General features: G+C 37.6%; 1 protein-coding gene across 1 annotated transcript in view; it reads right to left on the bottom strand.

The window, feature by feature from the left end:
- Positions 1-3204: 3204 nt before the first annotated feature.
- USP38 (ubiquitin specific peptidase 38) overlaps positions 3205-12666 on the bottom strand; it is a 23812-nt gene continuing 14350 nt past the window's right edge. The window contains exons 9-10 of the mRNA XM_014949860.1: positions 10790-12134; positions 3205-6272 (exon numbers count right to left, since the gene is read on the bottom strand). Coding sequence (XP_014805346.1) covers positions 6111-6272; positions 10790-12134 — 1507 coding nt within the window. The 3' untranslated portion in view covers positions 3205-6110. The remainder of the gene's footprint in view (positions 6273-10789; positions 12135-12666) is intronic.

A 12666-nucleotide genomic window follows, 5' to 3' on the forward strand; every position in this document is an offset into this window, starting at 1 on the left:
AAATACTATTAAACACTTATGCCAATTTACAACAATAAGATTTAAGAACATGCATACTGCAAAAATTATTTCAAGTGTAGTTCAGTAGAACAAACACCATGAAAGATACAGCAAGAAAATCAAGTAACTTTCTCCTGAGGAGTTAAGCACTAAATATTTTAATTCTTTAGGGAACACTCAAAAAAGGGTGAGTCAGTTGAAAAACGGTACTAACCTTTAAAGCCAAGTACTAACACATTCCTGTGTTTGGCAAGGGCTATGCCCTCCCCTCAGAACTGGAATGGCTTTGCATCTCTGCAACCACTTAAGGCTGACACCTCTTTGTTATTTAATGCACACGGTAGGAAAACAAATGGTGAAACAGTTCACAGCCCTTGCATCAAATTTTCTAAGAACTTAGAATAAACACAGATCCAAAACGTGGTCATGCAGCATAAAATAATGACAACTGTTTATATTCACAGAGTAAGAAAAGCCACTATTATGAACAGGTCAATTTTGATACCTATTCTTATCAAGTTAAAACTCTTTTCAAGACTATAACCCAGAGGAGCAGTCTTCAAAGTGAAGTGTGTGCACCCCAGGGGACGTGCAAGACAATCCATTTGGGTGCAAGAAGAAACTATTTTTTGTACCATTAAAAACCAAAATTTTAAGTAATTTTAAAAGTCGTCTATTTCATCTTTATCTCATACTTCTAAAATTTCTACTCTTGTGTATGTACATAATATATCAGGACAGTAGTACATACATAAGTAGATAGATATTCATATACTGGGTGCACACAGAGTTTTTCCTGATAGAAGCATGCAATCAAAAAAAGTTTGGAGGCCAGTGGCCTCAAGGGTGCTGCAGCTGTTAGCCCAATAACACATCCTGTTGCCAAATGAATTTGTTAATGTCAATCTGAAATACTCTCCTCAGCAGCACATCTTCAATATGGCCCAAGAGGTTTTTTTTCCCCCCTTCAAGGATGCTGTTAGAATGAAAATTTTAGAAGGATTAAGCTTGGGTATAACGCACTGTTGAGAGTATTCTTCGGTGGAATTACACTAAAGTTACGACTCCATAGCAGATACATGTGAAATTATTATTAAAACATATGAAGCTTCTAAATCAGATTAGAGCCATCCTTTCCTTTTTGCAGTTTGGTAGTCTTGCACCAGCACTTCTCCTTCACACACACACCACCCCTCCTTCCCACACACCCACTCCACACACTGCTTGTGGGGCTGCAAGGGGACCCCCGTTAACCTGCTCTGGCGCTGGAAGTGTCACTGGAGGGGTTGGGGACATTGCCCAGCCTGAGCTTCAGCCCACCTGAACAGTGGGTCTGGCTGTTACACCTCAGACCCCTCTTGCAGAGACACATGCTGAGGTAGCACCCCAGGGTGGCTGTCTTTGGCCACCCACAGATGGAGATGATGGTGAAGGTCCTGAATGGCCACCCAGCAGGGCACAGTTCACAGGTGGCAGCTGCTCTTTCCAGTTAGTGTCTGGGGAAGCCAACCAGCAAGTATCCCAGCATTTCAGCACGCTGTTGACCAAGGCAGCAATGGCAGGTTGTGCATTTTGACATGCCTGTTCCAGCACTTTTACAACTGATTCCTAAAAACATAACCCACACTGGAAAAAGAGGAATGAAAGATGTGTATCCTGAATCCACATACCTGCACAGAATCCAGCAGACTTAGAAAAAAAATCCTTCTGCTTTAAATAAGAAAGCAGCATCTTGCATTTAAAAGCGTTCATCTTTTCTTCACTTCGGCTAGTTTTGTTTTCCCTTGGATTTGGATACTTCTATTGAAGCAAAAGCAAGACTCACAGTGAATGGGGAAGATGTGTGTGCATTTGAAAAAATACAAAGCGTGTGTGGTAGAAGCCAGTAGTACACTACACCTCACGGTGATCACGCCGACCACAGCCAGAGCAAAACTCACAGGCCAAGTCCCTTTAAGCCACTTGCTGAAATGGGGATGCACACTAGTTCTTAAGTCCATGCAGAACAGTGTTGTACACAAGCCAAACACTGTCACACTATTTTTGGTTCTCAACTGTTACATTTGACCCGACACCTATGTGACTTAAGAGTGTATTACTCATAGCTATGAATTCCGATTAAGGCAGACCTATGATGACTGGCTGTAGGGAACATGAAAGCTTTTAAGATCGTCTATTCTGATCTCTTTTTTAGATGATAGATCATTTGCTCATCCATTGAACGAGTCCAATAATTTGCATTTGATTACAGACTACTGAGGCTATCAGGTGCTACAGCCCATTACATCCCACAGTAGGCTGTTAACCCTAGGCTGGGTTAGAAACTGAGCACATTTCTTCACATCACAAGTCTTCTAGCTTCCACTTTCCATTGCCTTGTAATTTTTATCACCCCCACCCCTAAATCAGAGGCCAACACCACCCAAAATTAAGCAGCCAACCTTTGTTGTTATTATGTCATAGTTTAATATTCCCTTCGTTTACACTTTAATCTTTGAGCATCTTAAAAACAAAACTGGCAGTGTGCCAAGATGCGAAGCCCAACAGAAGAGCAAAACTCTAGGAAGGGACTAGAAGGGACCTCTGGTTTGTCGAGTCTAGTTGCCTACTATTCAGACACCACTTAGCATTTCATTTCTTTCACAGATGTATTTGGCTCTTCCTTCAAAGCAGGTCTCTGCCTGGAAGGCTGTTCCAGAATTAGCTCTAGTAATTAGGAACTTTGTTTCTAATCTAAATCTTATTTACAAAAAGTTTATACCCACTTGCTTTTGGTTCAGTACTCCTTTAGCTCATAGTGCTTCCACCCTTCGCCTGTCCTTTGCACAAAAAAAAACCCCCAGCATTCTGACTCCATTAAACAACCTTCCTGCTACAGGTGAAAAGAAAACAGTCTTACCCATGAACTTAGGCTTCCAGAGAATACAGAACATAAAACATTTAACTTTCTAGAGTAGGGAGTGAGGAGGGACAAGGGGGAAGGAAGGAAAAAGAGCTAGCCAGAAGTGATTTGTGTGGTTATCCAAAGAAGCCTTTTCTCCCCTCATCCTGGATAAACGGACTTGTAGATACTGTGATTATTTGTTATATGGGTGACATCCACTGTAATGCTCCACATGAAAAAACTGTACAGAAATGAACTGTATGGATGAAAGTTAATACAATTCCACTGACCACTGAAACAAAACCAAAACACGATCTGTCTTGTTAAAAGGAAATATGATTTTAAAAGACATACCATCCTTGAGTTCGGTACAATAGAGTGTCCTTCATGAGAGGAAACAACAAAAACACCTAAGCTTCAGAAACAGCATTATATATTTTGTATCTTTCTACTGATTCAACTTCAATAGAAAACAAATCAAGAATGGAGCCGAAAAGGTCAATAAACAAACCATCCAGCATTCATTCACAGGCAACAGAAATCGAAGTACCATATGTACATTGTTCTCTCATATTATGTCCAGAAGATAGGAGCATGCAACACCATTACTGTAAACAATGAAAAAAACAGTGTACATTTTAGAGTGTGAGATGTACTTCTCCACTTTCACTAGTTTTATTGAAACCTTCCAAGTTAGGTATGAATTGGCCTGCGACGGTTGACAGGTCAGCAAGCAGACTTGCAAATATGTATTCTGAATTTTAAAATCTATTTGTAAAACCAAAAGTAACTGTGTCAACAGAAGTCAACAAGGGGAAAGAAAGAAGTTATTTTCAGTTTGAGACATACCATGGTTTAATACCTAAGGAGATCCAACCCTATTGGCATTACTCTCATATAAAATTTCCATATTTAACACCTAATTTAGAACAGGCAAACAAGGGTGTATAAAGCCTTCTAAGAGCTCATAAAATAAATATAGTACAATAGGTATACAAAACTCATACTGCACGCTATTTTTAGGTAAGCTACATAATTTGTATTTTTACTGTGAGAACATAAAAACAAGACTGACCTTTACAAAATTATGATTTCCTATAGAGTCAAAACACTTGCCCCTGCTTCTACTTACTAGTGTTTTAAAATGAAGAGTAAGTTGATACAGAGAGACAAAATACTCCCATTGTAATGCAAACAGCAGACAGCTTTTTAGTGTGTCCTCATGATTTTGGAAAGACAAGATAAGTTAACTTGTTGTATAAAACATTTTAAAACCAGAGCTAACTGGCAGAGAAGCCTAAAAGGAAATAAAAAACCCTCTTAGACTGAAAGTTACGGAATTTCAAGGCAAAGTGAGAAAGTAAGCTTTCAAGAAAACCTCGTCCAAGCACAATGAAATGAGAATGTTCCTCACACTAGTCTCATAACATTCCACATTTCCACAGCTGAACCCCCAGTTCAGAGACCTACAACTGAGATAGCAATGAAAGCGTAGGTCAAAGCCAAGGTACTACAAACCAGTCAAAACAAAGCTTGGAAACTATTAAAAAAAGGAAAGTGAGCTGCTCTAGCTTTCTTGAGCAGTAACATATGAACATATAGCAGAGCAAATAGCATAGTTTTAGTGATAATATAAAAATAGCTTGCAAGCTAAGTTACCTTTCAGACTAAACTCCATATATTTGTTATCATATGAACAAGGTTTAATTTTCTCAACTTATTTTATGCTTTTAAAAGGCATTTTCTAAGAAATTTATTTTGTATAGTTAAGCTATCACCTGCCAGGTTTGCATGCTTATTAAGGATGCACTTTGTCACCTAGTAGAATATAAAACCACAGTAAAACAGTGCAGAACTTTGTAAAAATACTTTAAATAAATTTACACTTCACTATAAGATTATTCAAGTTAAGAATTAATCACCAGGTTCAACAGTGTAACTCATTTACTTGTCATCCTCATTGCACATCAAAAAACGAAGTTGCTATTTCTCCCAAGACTAAAAAGAGTGCATCCTCAACCTCTGCTGGCCTAAGAAGCAAATGCTGCTCCACAGACAGCATCCTTTTGGTCTTCTGCAGACAGTTAAAACCCAAACTCACCGGCAATTTCTCACTACCAGCAAAAATCAGAAGGCAAAACTTCAAAGGACTCTTAGAAGCACAGATCCTCAGCAAAGATCAATACAGGTAGCCTCTCTGTCATTTCACAAACAAAGCTCAGTATTTATGACCAGCTTTTTCTTAGCAATGCAGGCCACAAAAATTATAGATCACTAGGTATGTGTTTTTTAATCAAAAAATAATGGGCAATTCACTGCATTTCAAACTAACAGATTTTTACTTCTGGAAACCTAATAGCTTTCTATAAATATATTAATTTCAAATACTGAAAACAAAAAAAATTGAATGCTAACACATTTTTCCCCATTTCTGCAGCCTCAGAAAGTTTGTTTTAAGTTACATTACTGCAAGGCACATACAGAATCTCTTTCTTTCCAATACAGAGCAGATATATTCCCTGAAATAATTTTAAAATCCTCAAAACAATTAGAAATGCTACAAAGTTAATTTCTATTTAAAAACATTGTTCCTATAGAACATGCACTTTTTTGGAAAACAACTTAGCAAATATTTATAAATTATTTTTTTTTTCTTCTTTACATTTACACTGGAAATATGTTGAATAATTTGTAATCTGGAAAGTACCGTCTCATGTCACATTTAAATTATTGCCTTCATTATAAATTGCATCATCTCTGGAAACCCATAAAGGTACCGGATTTGAAAATAAGGTGGGGGTGAGAGACTACGTATGCAGTTTAGCCCATCTGAAAAGGATTTCCACATAAAGCAATACCGTCAAGAGTAAAAAAAAAACAAACAAGAGCTTTCTTCATTCAGTGGATGAGGACAATAGAAACTGATGTAAGTGCGTTGGTTCAGTTTAATGCAATGTCATTAGCAACTACTTAAAAATCTCCATTTTCTGTCTCTTGGGCAAGTGTATCTTACCATAAAAGCAACTGAATTTTTAAGAGGTAGTTTTTTCCATTATGCGCTTATTTATTTCAAATAAAACATAACCAAAAACACCCCAACATTTGCTTTTGAACAAGGATCGAGTCTCAAAGCTTGGTACAATAGCTGACAAAGTTCAATATTATAGTTGTCCTCAGCAGTACTGGGCTGCTTTGGAACCAGTGTATTCCAGGTTGTCTTCGTTGGTCAAAAGACTAATCTCCCAACAGTACTGAACCCACCCCCTCCTCCTCCACCTGTGGGGCCACAACTCCCCGGGGGGTCGTTGTCATCAAATCCATTGGGTCGGAAAGAGCAGGAGGCTGAGGCAGCTTGAAGTGCTTGGGTTCGAGCACTAAGCTCTTGCTCCTGAAATGAAAGAATAAAGACGATTACAATAGAAAAAAAAGACTCGAGCCCTCGAAGCAGCTTATTTCTAGTGAGTTTTTAAACAGCTTTTCAAGCTGTTTTTAAAGCAACGTCACTAACCTGTGGACTCCTAAGAATGAATGGCTTTGTTGAACTTCAAGTTGAACATCCACAGCCAATCCGAGATGGCCAATTTCACTGAACATCACTAAGTATACTTGAATCATAATTAAATCCATTTACGTTTATGCTAAAATCGTACTTCATAGCAACATGGGATGTTACTAAAGAATTAAACAGCTGATCAAAAGCTTACAAAACTTTAGGTTTTGATATACATTTCACATGAATTTTCATCCTAGCAATTTTAAGATGTCCTGCTCTCCATTGCCAAATAGAAAGGTAAGACCATTAAATCAATGTTAATTATTTAAAAAACTTTTTTATTCCACTCAGTCAACTGTGTAGAGTAATAACATTCCCAGATAAGAGGCAAAAAGATGGACAAACTGTTTAGTTTCCATGCAGTGCAGCTTTTTGACTTTCAAATGTTATTGCTACGCTAACTCTTTTTTAATATTAGTAAATCCCAGGAACTCTCAAGCACTCCATGAAGTCAGAGTCAGCTCCTTAAAAAAAGTACCTGCAAAAGTAGCAAGAACCAGAAAGCACAGCATCCTGCCAGCTGCTTTTTGAGCTGAATGCCACTGTGGCTTCTTAGGCATTGAAGAAGGGGATGAGCACAGGCTTTCCCCCTCCTTTAAGAGATATAGACAATTTTGTCTATGGCCATCTAGTTTCATTAACCTTGCAGCAATTTCTTTCCTTAGTATTCCTTTCTCAAATTGCCAAGAGTTTGGAAACCTGAGGGAGGGATGGTAGATGCCAGGCTCTGGAAGACTCGACAAGAAAAAGCCAGCAGACCTGTACAACCTTTCTTTCTTTAGGAAACAAAATGAAAGCATTCAGGTGGCTAAGGCATCATCATACTGCTTCACATGACACTTCGTCACTACATACCTCCCTAAAGGCAGTGGGAGGAAAATTTAACAGTAATTACACGGGTCACCTTGAATTGTTCCTTTTCTTCTCCACCTCCTGGTTAAAGCAAGGAACAGAGCCAGGAACCTGGAAGACTGTTTGTATTATACTACCATGAAAGCACTAAACTTAGTCTTGTCCACGTACTTTCACAGGTGCTAAAAATAACACTTGGGGGGTTAAATTACTCTGCCCTCTTAAAAAAAACACAGCTTTAAGTTTGAAACTCTTTTACACTAAGGACTGAAATGCATACTCATTTCCAAAAATTATATGGAAGATATTTGGGTGACATTGTCTACAAAGATATGCTGGCTGTGTTCCTGAAGGACACTATTATACAAGAATCCACATATTGCTGGAGATCGCATATCTGCTAACTATAAGACACACAAAACCTAAGTAAATTTACTAGCAATAACAAGGGAATATGAAGAACTCGTTTCTAGTACAAGAAATCAACAGAAAATTTTGATTAAAATAACAGGTCTTGTATAAATAGCCTGTTTAGTTGAAAAACTACGCTGCAAAACTGCTTAGCTTAGAACATAATTTCTTCTCAAAACCAAACAGTGTGAGACTAGCTTAGGACATAATTTCTTCACAAAAATAAACAGTGGGAGACTTGCTACACTGTACCTGGGTTGGTTTTTCTTTTTTTGGGTAAAATATTTCAGAAAAAAAATGTTTGGTTTAATGCAGCACAGTACCAAACCAAAAATGGAGTTTTCCTTACTCCCTCCTCCGATTTCATCCCTCCAGAGAACTGTTTTCTGGCAACTTAATACCTCTTAAACCCCAGTAGTTGAGCTTTACCTAACAAACTGTGCTACAAAATATTATAAGCATCAACCATAGGTTTGTGGATTATGCTATATTAAATACAAATCTGAAAGTTGTAGATGAAAAGAACACGCATCTTACAGCTATGAATTTTTCGCCAGATGTAGCTAGAAGCATGATTTATTTTTTATTTGCCTTACTGCAGTTACTGAATAGCATGAGGTTTTGGCATAGCTATGCAGCTAAATAAGTTAATGTACGTCTTCTATTATGTGCCTTCCACAATATTGTTTAGCACCAGTATGATTCTTCTACTGTCACTAGGCTTCCTTATAGAGAGGGGACAAGCACTACCACAAACAGCAGCACCTCAGTACCTTGCACATGACTTGTTCTGGTGATGCACATCACGTTCAGTATAGAGTGTAAATGAGCTGAAAGTGCAACTTTTGTCAACCACTTAAATACTGTCCAGAAGCAGCCATAATGCACTGAGAATAGGATTAACCTCAGTCTTGACCTTAGCTTCAAGGCTCCCGAGTACAAAACATTTTGTATAATGGATGGAAAGTATCTCTCCATATACGCACACAGACATACACAACAGAAATGTAGAGCAGTGATCTAATTATCAATTGTTAAACTTTCTTGACAGAGCATTAGTAATAAAACCCACACACTGTGTCTTCAATGCTACAAATGAAATTATTTAGCAGTTTAAGATCCTTCATGCTTTATTTCTGAGCAGTAGTTTGTGGTAAAGAAGTGCATTTCTTTCTTCTCTCAAGGTATATATTGACTTGATTAATATTAACCTACATTCAATTGTTCTAATATAACATACGGCACTGGTATTTTTGCTAGAACTATCCTTCATTTCTAAAAAAATCTTCAATGTTTTCAGAGTGATTATATTTATCCCAACAAATACCAACTCAGGTAAGTAAAACTCGACAGTCAATACAATTCTCTGGACTGAGAAAAAATGCAGAGCATCCCCTCTGATTTCCACTTGTTACCAGAATGGGATTTTTAATTTGTGGAAAACTTGTTACCAGAATGGGATTTTTAATTTGTTTTAACTGGAGTGGGAGCTACCCATATTGCAGATTTTGTTATTTTAAGTAAAAACATTTTAGTTTACCACGTGGTAAACCGGTATGCAATAGCAAAACAAAAGCAATGAGCTAGAGATTTTTTGGAATGTTTCTTCTAATAAGTAAAGGCTTTCTCAGGACAGAAAAGTATATTCTTAACTAAACAGGAAAACAGAACTCTGAACAATGAAATATGACTTCTCAAAAATAGAATAACCTCATTCAGTGAGCCACAATATTAGTATTAATTGGAAAAAAATAACTGAGCATTTCTAATCAGTAGTGTTTCAACTGAGAAAAGGACTGGATCTCAACAACTCTGAAATTAGTAGAGCACTACAAAGTCAATATCAAAGAAGCCAAAACTGAAAGGTGGGTAAAAGATCATAAATTAAAGAAAAAACCAAAATGACTAATACCCAAGCAACAACTATAACTTGGAATTTTTCTATATTCCTATATAGTCTATATTTCTTTTTTCCTTTTTTAATTTCAATTGTAAAGGTAAGGTTTTTAAGAAACAACTAACTTGTCTTTCACTTGTAAACTATAAGAGAAAATGCCCACACCCTTTATATAACTTCAGCTACATGTTCTGTAGAGAAAGCTTTAGGCTGGAAGACTATCAAAAAGCAATCTTTGTGTATATGCACCAAGTTGAGTTTAAGTCTTATAAAATCGCATCACTTTTTCACTGGTTCTAGGCACACAGCAGTTCTCAAACAGCTTTAAGCAATCACACAGTCTGAAAATAGCAGCAGAGTTGCAATTAAAACTGTCAGTTTTCTTGTTTGTATTTTTAATAAACCTGCAGCTATTGTAACAGATTTTCTACAGTGATACTTAGCTTTCTTTTCTAATTTGAATTTACATAACTCTTCTAATTTGAGTAGGCCTAGACCTCTTACAGGAACAGCTTACCCCACCAAAGAGCACACTGTAAAACACACTTTTACTGTTCCACTCTCCAATCACTGCAGCAATACTCAAAGCAAACCATATTGAAATGTAGAGAACAGTGGGGTTTTTGTAGCAGAAATCGAAGAGGTGACTACAATAGGTGAAGTTCTTGGAGCACAGGAAACGTGCAGCTGGCAGCGCTGGGGAGAACGTACGCAGCAAAGGAAAAGTGGAATCTAGTCACTAGCATTTGGTCTTCATTTTAGTGGTTTTAGCACTTGGGTACACACAATTGTACAAGTAAACCTTCACTCCAAATGAAAACATTTCAGTAAGCACACTGCTAAGAAGTTTAAGTATACTTCAGCTACTCTCGTAATTTCTTAAAGGCAACAAAAATTAGAACTGTTCGAAAGCCTCTCCTGCATAAAACTGTAAGGGCTAGAAGACCTAGGTAAGCATCTCCACTAGAAAATTAATCTGAAATGAGTTTAAGTCATTTTCCTTGACACTTTCCATCTAATGGTGATAACCTTACTATGAAATCTGTCTAGCAACATCGCTATGTCAAGATAGAAGTGAGACTGGTGATTTATAAGGTTAATATACCAGAATATTTAAAAGCTTTTTCTTTCTTTTAGACTGTCTCTTGTGAATTTTAAGGAGACTACTCTTCATATACAATTTTTGTCTTACCTGCAAGTACAGTTTGTTATCTTTCGTAATTGCATCCATGAGGTCTTTTTGCAGGGGAGGGTCTCCATTTATCCAGAGTCCATTTGCTGAATTGGTGTTGAAGCCACAGGTGCTATTTTGCTTTTTGTAAAACAGAACATAAGCAGTGTCCTTTGGAAATCTACTGGTAATTTTCTGGACTGACTGAAATGAGGTAAATGTCACTCTGCTGTCATTGAACAGAAACCATTCTCTTGGCATCTCAGTGTCCAGTTCATTTTCTACAACAGTACAAGGACTCTCCTCTGTCAACAATTTATCCTGAGGAGAAACTAAAGAAAGAGCTGTAGACTGGTGGCAGAGTCCTGAAGGCCCCGACCCAGTAACATTTCTAGCATATGAATAATAATGTCCGCTTTCAGAGGAAACACCAGAATGCACCACCACAGAGCTTAACATATAGGGCACTGATTGTGGGCAGGTCACTTCATCAGCACCTGAGGGCTTCAGTTTTTTAGCAAGATTTTCTCCAATATCAGAAATCTCAACACCAACAGACCAACCTCCCGAAACAACAGCTAGAGGGGATGTTGTTCTTTTGACTGGCAGTTCCAAAACAAGTGGCAGAGATACATTGTCCAAGATTTTGCGCCTTATATGACACTTTGGATCATATGAAAATCTCAAAAGAGTGAGAATGAGGTATTCGGGTTCCTCAATGATTTGCATAGTTTTCTCAGCATTCTGTAGAGAGGCACACTTTTCACAATAATACTTATTGTCTCCACTAAGGATTTCAGGTGCCAGAAAATAATTCAGTAAGTCTGTAACGGACAAGGTGTTTTTACCTACTAGCCTCTGAGACATATCCCCATTATCTTTGTTGAGTTCAGAGTTTGCGGTATTCTCAGAGTTTGGCTCATTAGAAAAATCTTTTATGGTTCCTTCATTCATTACTGTGTCACAGCCACCATTTACTTCCGAATTATTGAGAGGTGTTTCTCCAGCAAGACTAGTTGCTGAAGTATTAGCTTGCACCACGCAGTCATCCTTCACTTCAGAACGTTCCACACATTTTGGGCCAACATTCTCCAAGGAAGTCGGAGGACAGAAAGCCAGAGAGAGATCTGTAAAAGCTTCTTCCTTTTGAGACATACTTTTGCAGTTCAAACAGCATATAGTAGTCTTCAATTTTCCTCCAAACATCTTCTCTATCAGAGTTCTTTCTTCACTTCCCACACAAGATGCTTCAGCAAACGCTTGTGCTTTATGGACAGCTTCTTGTGTCTGGGACTCTTCATTCATTATACTTTCAGAAGCCTTTGCTGAAGACAATGCTTTCAAGGTTCTCTCTTCTTCATGCAGCCTGGAGACAAAGAAAAATAAATCCAGGTAGCTGTGCTATTTTCCAAACAAACATTGCTGCACAATTTCAGACTTGTTTTTCCTACTTATGCTAAAATAAATATAGACAGTTAAGTGGCTAGAAGTGTCTTATGTTAAAAAAGCTATTTTTTTATATAATCAAGCTGAACCATATGGATCTGTACTATCCAAAACAGAATATGAGAGGAGTGCAAACGCGCTTAATGTGGGTTTCATTATGTGTAACAGAACACAATGGATATACTAACAGAACTGGCAACTATTAACAAACCTAATAAACAACGGTTTTATTATTTACCATTACATTATCTTAATAAATCAGTTCGCCAGTTGACTGGTTCTGTATGTCAGATTTTGTAAGAGAACAAGTAGCTATTTATCTAGTGCCAGACTATTTCCAAAGAAAAGGTCAGGATTCTGTAGCCAAGAAAGTTAAGAAACTACAGCAAGAAAAAACAAACCAAAGAAGAAACCCAAGAGAGGGCGGGGGGGGGGGGAAGAAAAAACACTAT

This window comes from Calidris pugnax, unplaced genomic scaffold (assembly GCF_001431845.1).
Source record: "Calidris pugnax isolate Ruff unplaced genomic scaffold, ASM143184v1 scaffold42, whole genome shotgun sequence".
Lineage (NCBI taxonomy): Eukaryota > Metazoa > Chordata > Aves > Charadriiformes > Scolopacidae > Calidris > Calidris pugnax.